Source organism: Oncorhynchus kisutch, linkage group LG18 (assembly GCF_002021735.2).
Source record: "Oncorhynchus kisutch isolate 150728-3 linkage group LG18, Okis_V2, whole genome shotgun sequence".
In the NCBI taxonomy this organism is placed as follows: domain Eukaryota; kingdom Metazoa; phylum Chordata; class Actinopteri; order Salmoniformes; family Salmonidae; genus Oncorhynchus; species Oncorhynchus kisutch.
Window position 1 is genome coordinate 67,274,471 of NC_034191.2, and position 17,224 is coordinate 67,291,694.

Sequence of the window (17,224 nt, forward strand, 5' to 3'; positions counted from 1 at the left end):
TATAGGTCTACAAGATCATATCATGAAACTAATTTACATTTTCACACTTCACATTTGACTCATTTAGCAGAAATTCTTATCCAGAGCGACTTAGCGTATTCATCTTAAGATAGCTAGGAGAGACCCCCACATATAACAGTCGTAGTCAGTATATTTTTCCTCAATAAAGAAGCTATCAGCAAAGTCAGTGCTAGTAGGAAAAGTAAAGCACAGCTTTATAGTCACTCTTGTTGACTATACAGCATATTCTCCAGTGTTAAATCAGGTCCACACTTTTCAGGGTTATATTAACACACTGCTTCGTCTATAGCTTTATTTGCATATGTTATATCATGCCTTGCCTTTTGATTGAATTGTAGAGTTACCACCCATGACTGTACATGTGTATTTGTTAGTGACAAGAGACATGGTTGTTTCTTTAAACTATTTTCAGTCCTGTGGCCTTCACCAAGTGAAATCGAAATTAAATATGTTATAATTAAAATGTAAATCCTTAACACAATACAGCAAGTATTTCAGAAGGCCTTATTTGGCAGGCATAGTTTTACAGTCGCCTGAAACTCATAGTTTGTTTACAGGTCACATCAGGCCTGTAAATCACATTATGCTGGCTTGCAAAGTGATGTGTAATTTCTATTGGAATTTCTATTGGAATTCAGCAGAGTGGGGATATCCAACATTTAGAATGACTATTCACCCACAACCTGCATCCAGAATGACTGCTAGCTTGGGAAGACTACGCTATGAGACTACTTACCCTTTTTACAGTTGTATACATCTTATATAACCTTTTAAACTGGAATAACTATTTTAATAGTGAGTGCAAAAATCCAAGTAACAGATTGTTATCTTGTTAAATGTATGTTATTTACAGTGCCTTGCGAAAGTATTCGGCCCCTTGAACTTTGCGACCTTTTGCCACATTTCAGGCTTCAAACATAAAGATATAAAACTGTATTTTTTTGTGAAGAATCAACAACAAGTGGGACACAATCATGAAGTGGAACGACATTTATTGGATATTTCAAACTTTTTTAACAAATCAAAAACTGAAAAATTGGGCATGCAAAATTTTTCAGCCCCCTTAAGTTAATACTTTGTAGCGCCACCTTTTGCTGCGATTACAGCTGTAAGTCGCTTGGGGTATGTCTCTATCAGTTTTGCACATCGAGAGACTGACATTTTTTCCCATTCCTCCTTGCAAAACAGCTCGAGCTCAGTGAGGTTGGATGGAGAGCATTTGTGAACAGCAGTTTTCAGTTCTTTCCACAGATTCGCGATTGGATTCAGGTCTGGACTTTGACTTGGCCATTCTAACACCTGGATATGTTTATTTTTGAACCATTCCATTGTAGATTTTGCTTTATGTTTTGGATCATTGTCTTGTTGGAAGACAAATCTCCGTCCCAGTCTCAGGTCTTTTGCAGACTCCATCAGGTTTTCTTCCAGAATGGTCCTGTATTTGGCTCCATCCATCTTCCCATCAATTTTAACCATCTTCCCTGTCCCTGCTGAAGAAAAGCAGGCCCAAACCATGATGCTGCCACCACCATGTTTGACAGTGGGGATGGTGTGTTCAGGGTGATGAGCTGTGTTGCTTTTACGCCAAACATAACGTTTTGCATTGTTGCCAAAAAGTTCAATTTTGGTTTCATCTGACCAGAGCACCTTCTTCCACATGTTTGGTGTGTCTCCCAGGTGGCTTGTGGCAAACATTAAACAACACTTTTTATGGATATCTTTAAGAAATGGCTTTCTTCTTGCCACTCTTCCATAAAGGCCAGATTTGTGCAATATACGACTGATTGTTGTCCTATGGACAGAGTCTCCCACCTCAGCTGTAGATCTCTGCAGTTCATCCAGAGTGATCATGGGCCTCTTGGCTGCATCTCTGATCAGTCTTCTCCTTGTATGAGCTGAAAGTTTAGAGGGACGGCCAGGTCTTGGTAGATTTGCAGTGGTCTGATACTCCTTCCATTTCAATATTATCGCTTGCACAGTGCTCCTTGGGAAATCTTTTTGTATCCAAATCCGGCTTTAAACTTCTTCACAACAGTATCTCGGACGTGCCTGGTGTGTTCCTTGTTCTTCATGATGCTCTCTGCGCTTTTAACGGACCTCCGAGACTATCACAGTGCAGGTGCATTTATACGGAGACTTGATTACACACAGGTGGATTGTATTTATCATCATTAGTCATTTAGGTCAACATTGGATCATTCAGAGATCCTCACTGAACTTCTGGAGAGAGTTTGCTGCACTGAAAGTAAAGGGGCTGAATAATTTTGCACGCCCAATTTTTCAGTTTTTGATTTGTTAAAAAAGTTTGAAATATCCAATAAATGTCGTTCCACTTCATGATTGTGTCCCACTTGGTGTTGATTCTTCACAAAAAAATACAGTTTTATATATTTATGTTTGAAGCCTGAAATGTGGCTAAAGGTCGCAAAGTGCAAGGGGGCCGAATACTTTCGCAAGGCACTGTATATATGAGTAGCATAATATGAATTACTCAATCAATGTGCATGTAAAAACCTAGATATTGAAACAAACAATTCCAAAAACAGAGCATACTGGGAAATGTAATATTGATGGGTGTGGTTTTGGGGTGACACTAGTTATTAACACCAACACCGTGGTTCTTTTACACCAATGACTGTTAATTTAACACTTAAAGTGAATGTAATACCTGAATCATGACTGAATCACCTGAGTCAATCCCTGAATCAATCCCTTTTAAATGTGTAGACTAGGCCTATATAGCCCATATGCTATCTATAACGTGTATAATTGTTATTGTAATTAGGTGTCGTTTCACTGAATATCACTGGAAAACACAGTAGATCTATACTCAAATAATCCTAAATGTATAAAAATCAACAGGTCTGGCAATCTTTTCTAAATATGAGAGCGGGTTACAAATGCATGGTGTCCCAAGAGGATTCCAGCGGGAACGTCGCGAGGAACATACCAACTGCCACCGGAAAGTGGGAAGCAGAGAGAGGGACAGAGCGAGAGAGCGAGCAACTTCAGCACCAATCAGCACTGGACTTCCGAGCGAAACGAAGCTTCTTTCATGAAGCCATCAGCAAATAGCTTTCAGTCTTACTAGTCGACAGTGCATTGAGTGCTGCCTACCTGAAAAATGGCTTGATATTGTAACAATTATTAACAGTCTCTATCTATCCTCTAATGTAGTTATTGGTTGTGACGTCGTTAAAGTTGGGGATCGCGAGCACCGCTCTCTTGATGAGATAGGATAGCTACTGTTGGTTGGTAGGCAATAAGATTGAGGGAGAGAGAGAGAGAGAGAACGAGAGAGAGAGAAAGAGAGAGAGAGAGAGAGAGAACAAGTGGTAGAAAAGAGAGATTCGCGCGCGCGGAGTCTTCTCCTCGCCAGTCTGTAGCTCTCGAGCGGCAGGGAGGCATTGTCTCGTGCTAAAAGGATATATTTCTCCGCCACTTTCATTTATCCTGTTTTCTCCCTCGGCATTTTATCAACGCGAAGATGCACCGTCCTGGGCTGGTCTCAACATTCACGTTAACGTCAATGCTGTGGATTTTTAACAGTTTCCGCAGCCTGCACGGAGCTCTCCCTTTCGCACGTAAGTTACCGGTTTGTTTCTTCGTCATTTTCCGTTTAGTGGTGGTGGTGGCTCTCGGGTGCATCCTGGGGCAGGGGATGATGGAAGGGAGGGCATGAGAACCGATCTGCACGCTGATGCACGGAATGGATACGGTTTGATGCCGTTATGAACATGTATTTTTGTAGATGGTGTCAACTGATTGTATTTAGTCATTAGTGTTTCGTGTGTGAATGTATGTGATGGTGCAGCTTCGACGCTCCAGACCATTTCCCTCTTATTCCCCCAAAGCTAAATGGTCTTACGCTATTAGAACCGGGCTGGTGTTGTTGTCTAGGGTCAGTTATACATGAAGGGATGCTCGCCTAGCCGGTGCGGAGAGGAAAAGGTAGGCTATATGAGGAAAACATACTGGTGGTGGTGGAACTTCATGCTTTGATTGGTTGCCACTTACATTTTTTTTGAGAGCTTGTCAACGTGTATCTAGCTAAGGCTATGGGGTTACCATTGCAGATCGCCTAGATTATTTTGGAGACCTGTCTGTAGCGTGTTTAGAGTTAATGTGTCATTTGGTAGGTGGTCAGTTATTATTATTATTATTTTCTCGGCAATGAATATCTATGGCAAATAAATAATTCACAATAAAGATGATGATTATATTTGGATTCAGTGTAGGCTATACATGAACTGTAGTGCGCCTGCTTGGTTGTGTTCCAACCCTGCTCTTACATACCTGAATCTACATGATCCTCAGGACACCAGCACACCTAGGAGGATTGACACCCCTGGTATAAATCAAAGATGTGCCCTAGATCAGATAACATCAAATCTGATCTCTACTATAACAATATGAACTATTAATGTTGGTCCAGCGCACTGTTACAGTATGTATTATCCTCCTCAGTCTTATTTACAACATCTCATTTTAACTGCATCCATGAAGCTATGTGTGTGAGTGAGTGTGTGAGTGAGTGTGAGTGTGTGTGTGTGTGTGGTCTGTAGATTAATCATGCTCAGTGACAGTTGAGTAAGGAGAGGGAAACCAGACTGTTAGCTGTTAATTGCACTGCCATTTCTCTCTTCTCTTCTCTTCTCTTCTCTTCTCTTCTCTTCTCTTCTCTTCTCTTCTCTTCTCTTCTCTTCTCTTCTCTTCTCTTCTCTTCTCTTCTCTTCTCTTCTCTTCTCTTCTCTTCTCTTCTCTTCTCTTCTCTTCTCTTCTCTTCTCTTCTCTTCTCTTCTCTTCTCTTCTCTTCTCTTCTCTTCTCTTCTCTTCTCTTCTCTTCTCTTCTCTTCTCTTCTCTTCTCTTCTCTTCTCTTCTCTTCTCTTCTCTTCTCTTCTCTTCTCTTCTCTTCTCTTCTCTTCTCTTCTCTTCTCTTCTCTTCTCTTCTCTTCTCTTCTCTTCTCTTCTCTTCTCTTCTCTTCTCTTCTCTTCTCTTCTCTTCTCTTCTCTTCTCTTCTCTTCTCTTCTCTTCTCTTCTCTTCTCTTCTCTTCTCTTCTCTTCTCTTCTCTTCTCTTCTCTTCTCTTCTCTTCTCTCTCTTCTCTTCTCTTCTCTTCTCTTCTCTTCTCTTCTCTTCTCTTCTCTTCTCTTCTCTTCTCTTCTCTTCTCTTCTCTTCTCTTCTCTTCTCTTCTCTTCTCTTCTCTTCTCTTCTCTTCTCTTCTCTTCTCCCTCTGGAGATTACCCTGTCCATTCTTCTTTTTCTCTACCTTTCTTTGTTTCTTCCTTCTACTGTCTCTTTCCATATCTCTTTCTACACCTCTCCCTTTCTCTTCCCCTCTCCTCCACTATTTTTCTTTTTCTCTATATCTCTTCCCCCACTGATCCACCCTTCCTCTTCTCTCTATCTCTCTCCATCCCTATCTCCCACGCTCTATCTCTCTCCATCCCCATCTCCCATGCTCTATCTCTCTCCATTCTTCAGTTCTTCTCTTTCGCTCTGCCTCATTTTGTCTCTCCTCCGCTACACCCCTTTTCCCCTCCACCTTTTCCCCTCTCGCTACCTGATTACTAAAAACTCTCTTCTACCAGGATTCTCTCTAGGGAGAAACGGTGTGTCTCTCTCCAGGGATCAGGTGTAGGAACAGTAAAGGATGGATCTGATCCACAGCCCCACAGCCCACAGACCAGCCAGACTCTGGGGCTTTTCCATACAACTCTTCCCCTCTCCCTCTCCTTGGTGTAACACATGACTAGAATATAGAACTGTATCTGAATCTGAACATAATGTTGAAACATGTTGTTTTTCTATAAAACACCTCTTTAGTAGAGATACAATTTCCTTCCAAGGGTAGTGGAATATGTTTATTCCATTCAGTTTTTCATATAGGGACATGAATACCAAGATGATTTTATGCTTTACCAAGGAAACAAATTCCTGGTTGTGTCAATGCACAGTGACAACCCATGCAGGATAATTCCTTTAACAATGTCCAACTACCACGACTACCATGGGTGTGTGTGTGTGTGTGTGTGTGTGTGTGGGTGTGTGTGTGTGTGTGTGTGTGTGTGTGTGTGTGTGTGTGTGTGTGTGTGTGTGTGTGTGTATGTGTGTGTGTGTGGGTGTCCGTATGCGTGTGTGTGTGTGTGAGAGAGAGAGCGAGCGAGAGAGACGGAGAGAGATGGATAGAGGGAGACGTAGAGAGAGCAGAATCTAAAGTTATTCTAGTGGAATGTGTTCTTATTAGCACAAGTCAGAACACATCGACCTCGATTGGAAACGGTTCAAGAGGGATGAACAAAGGATGGAGGAATGAAGAGAGCGTTTGTCATGAGGAAGAATGGGATGAGGTTTGATAGCTTGTAGAATGGAGAGAGCGTTGGTCATGAGGAAGAATGGGATGAGGTTTGATAGCTTGTAGAATGGAGAGAGCGTTGGTCATGAGGAAAAATGGGATGAGGTTTGATAGCTTGTAGAATGGAGAGAGCGTTGGTCATGAGGAAGAATGGGATGAGGTTTGATAGCTTGTAGAATGGAGAGAGCGTTGGTCATGAGGAAAAATGGGATGAGGTTTGATAGCTTGTAGAATGAAGAGAGCGTTGGTCATGAGGGAGAATGGGATGAGGTTTGATAGCTTGTAGAATGGAGAGAGCGTTGGTCATGAGGGAGAATGGGATGAGGTTTGATAGCTTGAAGAATGGAGAGAGCGTTGGTCATGAGGGAGAATGGGATGAGGTTTGATAGCTTGTAGAATGGAGAGAGCGTTGGTCATGAGGGAGAATGGGATGAGGTTTGATAGCTTGTAGAATGACAGTCCAAGAGAGAGCAGTGACCACTGGCATTCTATCATTCACTATTATTTCAAATCATCAATGTTGTTATTCTAGCTTGTTATTCCAGCACCGCCATTATATTCAACTATTACATTACATTTCCTCACACAAAAAAGAATAAATAAAAATAAAAAAGTAAACAAATTGTAGGAGTACTTGATGTTCAGTTGTGTCCTCCCCCATTCTGTCTTGTCACTATTTAATCTTTAGCAAGTAGTGCAGTTGACCTGCCATCAGAGTGTAGCCTACATTCTGACGGGAACCCTTTTAGCTCTGTGTGTTTGTGCTGGCCTGCCAATAGTCACAAGAGACACAAAGCAACCCGGGCACTCACTTTCCTTCTATTCCATTTGGTGTGGCAGATGTTAGCAGCAACAGAGTACTTTAGGACACACATACACCCCACCCCACCCCACCCCACCCCCACGACACAAACACACACAGGCACACACAGACATAAAACACACACACACTCACACACACACAGACCATTAGCTTTTTACAAACTACCATCTCTCTATAGTCGTGTATTTCCTCTGCCTCTGTTTTCCCCTATGGGTGAAGATAAAGGGCGGCTGTAGTCAGGGGAAGGTGTGGGGACATTAATTCACTCCATCTAGCCCTGTAAATGGGGAAATAAGGTATTCAAGCGGCTTAAGAAACAAATTGAATGCAAAGGCAGGGAGTTAAAACATTTGTCTAAGTGGAAGCACTGTGGCCTTTACAATGTTGTTTTTTCCAGTAGGACTGGCGGCTTGGTGTGTGTGTGTGTTAATAACAGATATAGTCCATTAACCCTTGCTCAAGGTCCTGCAGAGGTACATCATCACTCAGACAAGAGTGACTGCCTCCTCTTTTCACCTCTCTCTCTCTCTTGTTCTCGCTCTCTCTCTTTCTCTTACCGTCCATCCCTCCCTCTCTCTCTCTCTAAAACACACACACCTCTTTCTCTCCCTTTCTCTTGCTCTATCTCACCTCTCTCTCCTCTCACCTCTCTCTCACTCCTCTCTGTGTCTATATCACTCTCTTTGTCTCGCTCTCTCTTACCTCTTTCTGACCCTCACTCTCTCTTCCTCTCACCTCTCTCTCACTCCTCTCTGTGTCTATATCACTCTGTTTGTCTCGCTCTCTCTTACCTCTTTCTGACCCTCTCTCTCTTCCTTTCTCTTGCTCTATCTCACCTCTCTCTCCTCTCACCTCTCTCTCACTCCTCTCTGTGTCTATATCACTCTGTTTGTCTCGCTCTCTCTTACCTCTTTCTGACCCTCACTCTCTCTTCCTTTCACTTATCTCACACATAACTGTATACATTTCTTACTTTCCTTCAAACACTGCAATCTCTCTTCCTCTTCCTCTCCCTTCTCCCCTCTTCTCTTTGTCCCTGTCTTCATCACTGCTTTTCCTAGACTCAGTGTATCTCTCCATTAATGACACTGGATAATCCTGGCTATTGTTGATGAGGGTCAAATCCCTAGAAACAAGTGTGTGTGTGTGTGTGTGTGTGTTTGTGCACTTGTGTGTGTGTGTGTTTGTGCACTTGTGTGTGTGTGTGTGTGCGTTTGTGTGTCTGTGTGCGTGTGTGTGTGTGCGTGTGTGTGTGTGTGTGTGCGTGTGTGTGTGTGTGCGCGCACGTGTGATACATCATCCAGCAGACTTCCTCTGCTGTCTAGTCATTTCCTATGGAACGTCTGAAGTGTGTGTTATTGATTGAGTCCGGGCTAGAGTGAAACAGAAGCATCTCTGATAGTCTATCAAGGACACTGTGAAAGGATGGCAAAGCCATGGCTGGGGAGGGCCTTGTGTGTCTTGTAAGAAGATTATACATGACTTTATATATGTCTTGTAAGAAGATTATACATTACATTATAGTCATTGTCGAGCATCTGTTTTGCAGCTGACCCTGTTTTACTGCCTACCTATAGTGTGTAAATGGTGTATCTGGGGGTTGGGATATGGGTACAGTATCAGCAAAACGACATGTTTCTGTTGAATAATGGATAAATAAAACATCTATTCCAATCAGTCTGCTCTATTCTTTCTATTCTATTTATTGCTGTATAGATTGTCCTCAAACTATAGATTGCGCTGGTGTGATATTTATACTTAATTCATTTAATAAAAATGTGATTCCTAACTTAAAGTCTATTTCGTAAAAATAAAGGTGTTCTTTCCTATCTTCTAATGGATGACACATACATGTATAATGATATAGGACCACATTTATCTTGCCATGTGTAAATGTACAATATTTGAATTTAAGGAGGCTGACTTTCATCTGAACATAGTATCAAAAAACCGTATAACACCAGAAACTGTTTATGTGCTTTAGAAAGGACGTTATCACATCTTTCTGTTCAGGATCTATTTGAAGCCACTGAATAATAAATGGCTTTCAGAACACATAATGAAAGAACAGCATTGATCCTTAAATGATGACATGTCATAATTGTTTTGATCTAGTGTGTGTGTGTTTGGGTGTGTGGGTGTGTGTATCTCTTACAGGGGACAGGGCTAGTCGTCCAAGTAAACAACACTCTCATGGCTGCTCATCCCCCTGTCTCAGTGCTCTATCCTCTCTCTCTATCTATCCTCTCTCTCTTTCTATTTCTCTCTCTCTCTCTCTCTCTCTAAAGAAGACCTCCTTGACCTGTCTGTTTCTCTCTGTTGGGGAGGCATCAAGCCTGCTATTTATAGGAAAGAGAGACAGAGAGAGGGAGAGAGAGAGAGAGACAAAGGGAGAACATGTAGCCCTGCCTGACTGTATAGGCGAGAGTGATGAGAGGATGAGATGGGAGAAAAACTAGCCCTGCCTGGGTAATGGAATAAGGGAATAGATAAAGAATATGAGGAGGAGGAAAAGAGGATGGTGAGAGATGGGATAGTCAGGCCTCACTGAGTAGAGTGGAAAGGAGCAAGAGAGGTAGAAGGGACAGAGGTGGAAGGGAGAGAGATGGTAGGAAGAGAGTTGGAAGGGAGAGAGGTGGAAGGGAGAGAGATGGTAGGAAGAGAGTTGGAAGGGAGAGAGGTGGAAGGTAGAGAGCTGGTAGGAAGAGAGGTGGGAGGGAGAGGTGGTAGGAAGAGAGGTAGGAAGAGAGATGGAAGGGAGAGAGGTGGTAGGAAGAGAGGTGGAAGGGAGAGAGGTGATAGGAAGAGGGATGGAAGGGAGAGAGGTGGAAGGGAGAGAGGTGGTAGGAAGAGAGGAAGAAGGGACAGAGGTGGTAGGAAGAGAGGTGGTAGGAAGAGAGGTGGAAGGGAGAGAGGTGGATGGGAGAGAGGTGGTAGGAAGAGAGACAGGAGGGAGAGAGGTGGGAGGGACAGAGGTGGAAGGGAGAGAGTTGGTAGGAAGACAGGTGGAAGGGAGAGAGGTGGGAGGGACAGAGGTGGTAGGAAGAGAGATGGAAGGGAGAGAGGTGGGAGGGACAGAGGTGGAAGGGAGAGAGATGGAAGGGAGAGAGGTGGGAAGGACAGAGGTGGATGGGAGAGAGGTGGTAGGAAGAGAGATGGAAGGGAGAGAGGTGGGAGGGACAGAGGTGGTAGGAAGAGAGATGGAAGGGAGAGAGGTGGGAGGGACAGAGGTGGAAGGGAGAGAGGTGGGAAGGACAGAGGTGGATGGGAGAGAGGTGGTAGGAAGAGATGGAAGGGAGAGAGGTGGGAGGGACAGAGGTGGAAGGGAGAGAGTTGGTAGGAAGAGAGATGGAAGGGAGAGAGGTGGGAGGGACAGAGGTGGTAGGAAGAGAGATGGAAGGGAGAGAGGTGGGAGGGACAGAGGTGGATGGGAGAGAGGTGGAAGGGAGAGAGGTGGGAGGGAGAGAGGTGGGAGGGACAGAGGTGGAAGGGAGAGAGGTGGTAGGAAGAGAGGTGGAAGGGAGAGAGGTGGAAGGGAGAGAGGTGGGAGGGACAGACTAAAAAACGGGAGGAGGAGGAGGCATATGTATTCTGGCACTACTCTGAGGCCTCCCTCCTCTGCTCCCCATGCACAAACCCTTACACGCTTCTTAAGGGTTTAATCCTGTACAGTTTACTGTACATCTAGCACACAGTTCCAAACACTCACAACACCCCTCTGGACTTACAAGGGGAAACCCCCATTAGCCTGTGATTGATACCAGCTGTTGCCCAACTGGACTACATGATATTGACCTGTATTTATTACATAACTACCTGTGCTTTCTGCCTGTGGCTGGCTAAGTACTGTTAGCTGCACACACGCACACACACACGCGCACGCACACACACACACACGCACGCACACACACACGCACACACACACACACACACAACACATACCCTGACTATACAAAACATGAAGAACACCTGCTCTTTCTATGACATAGACTGACCAGGTAGAATCCAGGTGAAAGCTATGATCCCTTAGTGATATCACTTGTTAAATCCACGTTAATCAGTGTAGATGAAGGGGAGGACACAGGTTAAAGAAGGATTTTTAAGCCTTGGGACAATTGAGCCGTGTCATTCAGAGTGTGAATGAGCAAGACAAAAGATTTAAGTGCTTTTGAATAGGGTATTGAAGTAGCAGTGGTGGTTGGTGCCGTTTAAGATGAGGGAGGACGATACATTTTGTTTTCATGAGCATGGCCTTATTTTTATTACAGTATATAGGATCACTGTCATTCTTATTCCATTCACCCAGTTCAGTGTAACAGGGATAGGTTTTGGCTACTACATGATACTCAAATTTTCCCAGCACCCATCATGAGGTTCCTACAACCTAGCCTATGAATGAAAGTTTACAACATAGGTGCACACAGGTTGAGAGAAAGATTTGAGGTGACATACAGTGACACATTCAATTCCACCCTGCACACTCTTTCCTGGGGTGTAATCATTAGTGCCAACAGTTACAATAGTTTCTATTGGACAAGTTCAGGTATGTTTAACCCTGTTCCCTTTTGTTTGCTTCCGTTCAAGAAATGTTTTTCAACAGAATCGTCGGAAAGAATACACCCCTGATCACGCATAAACACAGTTCACTTTCATAGCAGCCACGTTGTATTGCTTCTCGCATCAATGCGCTTTCTTCCTCTCACCTTTTCCCTTTGCTTGTGGACTTCAATACACAACACATCAGCTGTATGTGACCAGCTGAAAGAACATTTCAAGCCAAACCATGTCATAACCACTACACAGAGCCTACATTGTTGTCACCATATAAGCTAAAATAACATCAATAACAACATAGCTAATAGAACTAACGTGTTAGTAAACCTGCTACAATCATGCAGTAAAGTTACAGTGTACAGTCAGTAAGCAGTTTAGCACTTACACTGGCGGGCCCCAGTAGCAATAAATTAGTCAAACCAAAAGCTAACCTTGACTTGGAAGAGTTCCAGTGTTGTGTTGGATAGTTATAGCCAGCCAGCTAACATATCATCCCTCTGTTTTAGCAGGGTGTTTGAGCCTTCAGCTCAAGATTTATTCTCTGATCCTTTGATTTGGTGGACACCATGTCAGTTCATGCTGCAAGAGCTCTGATCATTTGGAGGACTTCCCTTTGGAATGTTGTCATAATTACTGTGTAAGTCTATGGAAGGGGTTGAGAACCATGACCCTCCTAGGTTTTGTATTGAAGTCAATGTAGCCAGAGGAGGACGGGAGATAGTTGTCGTCTGGCTACACCATGATGCTACTCTACAGAGTGCTGTTGAGGCTGCTGTAGACCTTCATTGCAAAATAGTGTATTTTAATAAATGATGTGGTGATGTGAATATATTTAGTATAGTTTTATCTGAAAATAATCACTTTTTAAATGTTTTACAATTTGTATGAAATTCACTGAGGAGGATGGTCCTCCTCTGAGGAGCCTCCACTGGGTAGTAGGTGCCAGGCGCAACGGTTTGAGTCAATGTTCCCTCAAAAAAAATCAGCACTAAGCAAATTTCAGGTCTGCTGAGCACAAATGTCTATGCAACATCCATCACTTGTTGGCTGTGAACACCGAGGCTGTACCAGCTTTAAATGACAGTTTTACTGTGAACACTGAGGCTGTACCAGCTTTAAATGACAGTTTTACTGTGAACACTGAGGCTGTACCAGCTTTAAATGACAGTTTTACTGTGAACACCGAGGCTGTACCAGCTTTAAATGACAGTTTTACTGTGAACACTGAGGCTGTACCAGCTTTAAATGACAGTTTTACTGTGAACACTGAGGCTGTACCAGCTTTAAATGACAGTTTTACTGTGAACACTGAGGCTGTATCTGCTTTAAATGACAGTTTTACTGTGAACACCGAGGCTGTATCTGCTTTAAATTACAGTTTTACTGTGAACACTGAGGCTGTACCAGCTTTAAATGACAGTTTTACTGTGAACACTGAGGCTGTACCAGCTTTAAATGACAGTTTTACTGTGAACACTGAGGCTGTACCAGCTTTAAATGACAGTTTTACTGTGAACACTGAGGCTGTATCTGCTTTAAATGACAGTTTTACTGTGAACACTGAGGCTGTATCTGCTTTAAATGACAGTTTTACTGTGAACACTGAGGCTGTATCTGCTTTAAGTTATCATAATGAAGGCCTACCAGAGTGGCCTACCAGAGTGGCCTACCATCTAAAACAATGGAGAAAATGCATCCCATAACATATTAACATTTTAACATTTAACAGGGTTTGATATTAACCAGTTTATACACTTGTCCTTCAGACAAGGTGACTGAAAATGATGTTGTGTTGTTTGATGCAAGAAAACCACTTTACAAAATATAATGGATCATTATTCCCATGCCATTTGTTACAGAGAATCAGAAAAATGATGCTACCCTCTGCCTATTGGCTACTTACCTTATTCAAGCCTGTCTCCAAATATAACAATGCCCCTTTTGTAACGGCGTTCTTCGTTTGTTGAGAGAGAGTCGGACCGAAATGCAGCGTGGTGGTTACTCATGTTCTTTAATGAAGAAAACGTGACGATACATGAAATAACTTAATAAATACAAAAACAACAAACGGAACGTGAAACTTAATACAGCCTATCTGGTGACACAACACAGAGACAGGAACAATCACCCACGAAAGACAAAGCAAAACTCAAGCTACCTAAATACGGTTCCCAATCAGAGGCAACGAGAATCACCTGACAGCTGATTGAGAACCGCCTCAGGCAGCCAAGCCTATACAACACCCCTAATCAGCCGCGATCCCAAATACTACAAACCCCAATACGAAATACAACACGTAAACCCCTGTCACACCCTGGCCTGACCAAATATATAACGAAAACACAAAACACTAAGACCAAGGCGTGACAGAACCCCCCCCCCAAGGTGCGGACTCCCGGACGCACCTCAAAACCAAAGGGAGGGTCCGGGTGGGCGTCTGTCATTGGTGGGGGCTCCGGCTCGGGACGTGGACCCCACTTCATTAATGTCCTCGTTCCTCCCCTTCGCGTCCTGGGATAATCCACCCTCGCCGCCGACCATGGCCTAATAGTCCTCACCCAGAACCCCACAGAACTGAGGAGCAGCTCGTGACTGAGGGGCATCTCGGGACTGAGGGGCAGCTCGGGACTGAGGGGCAGCTCGGGACTGAGGGGCAGCTCGGGACTGAGGCAGCTCGGGACTGAGGGGCAGCTCGGGACTGAGGGGCAGCCCGGAACTGAGGGGCAGCCCGGAACTGAGGGGCAGCCCGGAACAGAGGGGCAGCCCAGTACTGAGAGGAAGCCCAGTACTGAGAGGAAGCCCAGTACTGAGAGGAAGCCCAGTACTGAGAGGAAGCCCAGTACTGAGAGGAAGCCCAGTACTGAGATGAAGCTCAGGTAGGTAGTAGGCTCCGGTAGATCCTGGCTGGCTGGCGGATCTGGAAGATTCAAGTTGACTAGCAGATCTGGAAGATTCTGGTTGACAGGCTGATCTGGAAGAATCTGGTTGACTGGCAGATCTAGAAGTTCATGGCTGACTGGCGGATCTAGTTGCTCTATGCAAACTGACAGCTCTGACTGCTCCTTGCAGACTGGCAGCTCTTTGCAGACTGACAGCTCTGACTGCTCCATGCAGGCTGACAGCTCCTTGCAGACTGACAGCTCCTTGAAGGCTGACAGCTCCTTGCAGACTGACAGCTCCCTGGAGACTGGCAGCTCCTTGCAGACTGACAGCTCTGACTGCTCCATGCAGGCTGGCAGCTCCTTGCAGACTGGCAGCTCCTTGCAGACTGGCAGCTCCTTGCAGACTGACAGCTCCTTGCAGACTGACAGCTCTGGCTGCTTCATGCAGACTGACAGCTCCTTGCAGACTGGCAGCTCCTTGCAGACTGGCAGCTCCTTGCAGACTGACAGCTCCTTGCAGACTGACAGCTCCCTGCAGACTGGCAGCTCCTTGCAGACTGACAGCTCTGACTGCTCCATGCAGGCTGACAGCTCCTTGCAGACTGGCAGCTCCTTGCAGACTGGCAGCTCCTTGCAGACTGGCGGCTCCTTGCAGACTGGCGGCTCCTTGCAGACTGACAGCACCCTGCAGACTGGCAGCTCCTTGCAGACTGGCAGCTCCTTGCAGACTGGCAGCTCCTTGCAGACTGGCAGCTCCTTGCAGACTTGCAGCTCCTTGCAGACTGACAGCTCCCTGCAGACTGGCAGCTCCTTGCAGACTGACAGCTCTGACTGCTCCATGCAGGCTGACAGCTCCTTGCAGACTGGCAGCTCCTTGCAGACTGGCAGCTCCCTGCAGACTGGCTGCTCCTTGCAGACTGACAGCTCTAGCTGCTCCATGCAGGCTGGCTTCTCCATGCAGGCTGGCAGCTCCAGCTGCTCCCTGCAGGCTGGCAGCTCTGTCTGCGCTGAACAGGCGGGAGACTCCGGCAGCGCAGGAGAGGAGAGAAGCGCTGGCTGCGCTGAACAGGCGGGAGACTCCGACAGAGCAGGAGAGGCGAGGCGCACTGTAGGCCTGATGCGTGGTGCGGGCACTGGTGATACTGGAGCGAGGACACGCACAGGAAGCCTGGTGCGGGGAGCTGCTACCGGAGGACTGGTGTGTGGAGGTGGCACAGGATGTGCAAGGCTAGGGATGTGCACAGGAGGCCTGGTGCGTGAGGCTGGCACCAACTTCACCAGCCGACTAACACGCACCTCAGGACGAGTATGGAGCGCTAACTCAGGTGCCATCAAATCCCCGACACGATCCGTCGGACGAATATGATATCTATAGCACCAAGCTAGCAACTCCCTCATTACTCTCCACTCCACTTTCCCCATTAACTCCTTCACAGTCTCTGCTTCGCACACCTATAACACCGGCTCTGGTTCTGGTCTCCTCCTTGGCTCCTCACGATTAACAAGGGGAGTTGGCTCAGGTCCATCTCCTGACTCAGCCACTCTCCCTCTGAGCCCCCCCCCCCAATACATTTTTTGGGGTGACTCTCGGGTTTCGCTCTGCGCCGCCGTGTCTGTTTCTCCAACTCTATTCGCCTATAGCCTTCTTCGCACTGCTCAAGCGAATCCCATGCGGGCTCCTGCACTCTCTCTGGGTCGGCCGCCCACCTGTCGATTTCTTCCCACGTCGTATAATCCATGCCATTGCTGTCCATAACGTCCTCCTTACGCTTTTCCTGCCTGTTACCACGCCGCTCGGTCCGTATGTGGTGGGTGATTCTGTAACGGCGTTCTTCGTTTGTTGAGAGAGAGTCGGACCGAAATGCAGCGTGGTGGTTACTCATGTTCTTTAATGAAGAAAACGTGACGATACATGAAATAACTTAATAAATACAAAAACAACAAACGGAACGTGAAACCTAATACAGCCTATCTGGTGAAACTACACAGAGACAGGAACAATCACCCACGAAATACAAAGCGAAACTCAAGCTACCTAAATACGGTTCCCAATCAGAGGCAACGAGAATCACCTGACAGCTGATTGAGAACCGCCTCAGGCAGCCAAGCCTATACAACACCCCTAATCAGCCGCGATCCCAAATACTACAAACCCCAATACGAAATACAACACGTAAACCCCTGTCACACCCTGGCCTGACCAAATATATAACGAAAACACAAAACACTAAGACCAAGGCGTGACACCTTTAAGGCAAAAAAAAGCTCTTTATCTGACTCGCTTTATATATGGCAAGTACGGGCTGAGTAGTGCATGTCAATGCAATAGAATCCTACTCCGATGCTTTCTGCCTGCAACAAAATCTGTTGCATAGTTTGATTTGCTTTGCTATGTTTCATTGAAAGTGGTTAATATTGCGTGTCACAATTGCCACAGTAAAGGGAAATGTTGATAGTGTTAACAGGGAAAACTCTAGAACAGTGGTCACCAACCTGTTCTGAGTCAAGATCACTTTAAGTCAAAATGCAAGTGGAGATCTACAATTCATATTTTTCTTACATTACTTAAAAAACGTAAACCTATACA

At 45.3% G+C, this 17,224-nt stretch overlaps 1 protein-coding gene across 1 annotated transcript in view; it reads left to right on the plus strand.

Annotated features, from left to right (window-relative positions):
- Positions 1–3,018: 3,018 nt before the first annotated feature.
- LOC109909926 (contactin-associated protein-like 2) overlaps positions 3,019–17,224 on the plus strand; it is a 286,511-nt gene continuing 272,305 nt past the window's right edge. The window contains exon 1 of the mRNA XM_031795298.1: positions 3,019–3,605. Within this exon, the coding sequence (XP_031651158.1) occupies positions 3,509–3,605 (97 nt within the window). The 5' untranslated portion in view covers positions 3,019–3,508. The remainder of the gene's footprint in view (positions 3,606–17,224) is intronic.